Source organism: Cariama cristata, unplaced genomic scaffold (assembly GCF_000690535.1).
Source record: "Cariama cristata isolate BGI_N322 unplaced genomic scaffold, ASM69053v1 scaffold37356, whole genome shotgun sequence".
NCBI lineage: Eukaryota > Metazoa > Chordata > Aves > Cariamiformes > Cariamidae > Cariama > Cariama cristata.
The window spans coordinates 234-1,035 of NW_009622183.1; the positions used below are offsets into that span (position 1 = coordinate 234).

The following is an 802-nucleotide window of genomic DNA, read 5'->3' on the forward strand; positions in this document are numbered from 1 at the left end:
GCAAGCGGCTCCCGGTCCACCAACGACCTCCCCAGCATCCCTGGGTTCCAAACAGCAGCTGAAGGATCTGTATTGGATGTCGGGTTACCAACATCACCTCAACCCCGAAGCTCTCAACCTGACCCCGGAGGACGCGGTGGAGGCATTGATCGGCGCCCCTCACCATCATCATCATCACCATCAAGGTTACGAGCCTTTCCGCCCTCAACCTTTCGGGGCTGAGGAGTTACCGCCGACCGCCGCTCATCATCATCATCACCCCGGTGGTCATCACCACCACCATCACCATCACCTTCGGTTGGAGGATCGTTTCTCCGACGACCAGTTGGTGAGTATGTCGGTCCGGGAGCTGAACCGACAGCTGCGGGGTTTCAGCAAGGAGGAGGTCATCCGCCTGAAGCAGAAGAGGAGGACCTTGAAGAACCGAGGCTACGCTCAATCCTGTCGCTACAAACGGGTCCAACAACGGCACATCTTGGAGAACGAGAAATGTCAACTCCAGAGCCAGGTGGAGCAGCTGAAGCAGGAGGTCACCCGCTTGGCCAAGGAGAGGGATCTGTACAAAGAAAAATACGAGAAGTTAGCCGGGCGGGGGTTCCCCAGGGAACCTTCCCCATCCACCGCCCCCAAACCCACCGCCGACTTCTTCATCTGAGCCGCAAACTCGGGGGTGGGGGTGATGGGGATGCCCCCCCCCTCTTTTTTTCCCCCCCCCTCTCCTCTTCATGTGGGGAGAGCAAACCCTCTGCTTGTATAAAAAAAAAACCCAAACCACCAAAAAATTAATGATGATTTTTTTTTT

At 56.4% G+C, this 802-nt stretch overlaps 1 protein-coding gene across 1 annotated transcript in view; it reads left to right on the forward strand.

Annotated features, from left to right (window-relative positions):
* The window catches only part of MAFA (v-maf avian musculoaponeurotic fibrosarcoma oncogene homolog A), an 864-nt gene extending 209 nt beyond the window's left edge, over positions 1-655 (forward strand). The window contains exon 1 of the mRNA XM_009702250.1: positions 1-655. This exon is cut by the window's left edge and continues 209 nt beyond it. Coding sequence (XP_009700552.1) covers positions 1-655 — 655 coding nt within the window.
* Positions 656-802: the final 147 nt, after the last annotated feature.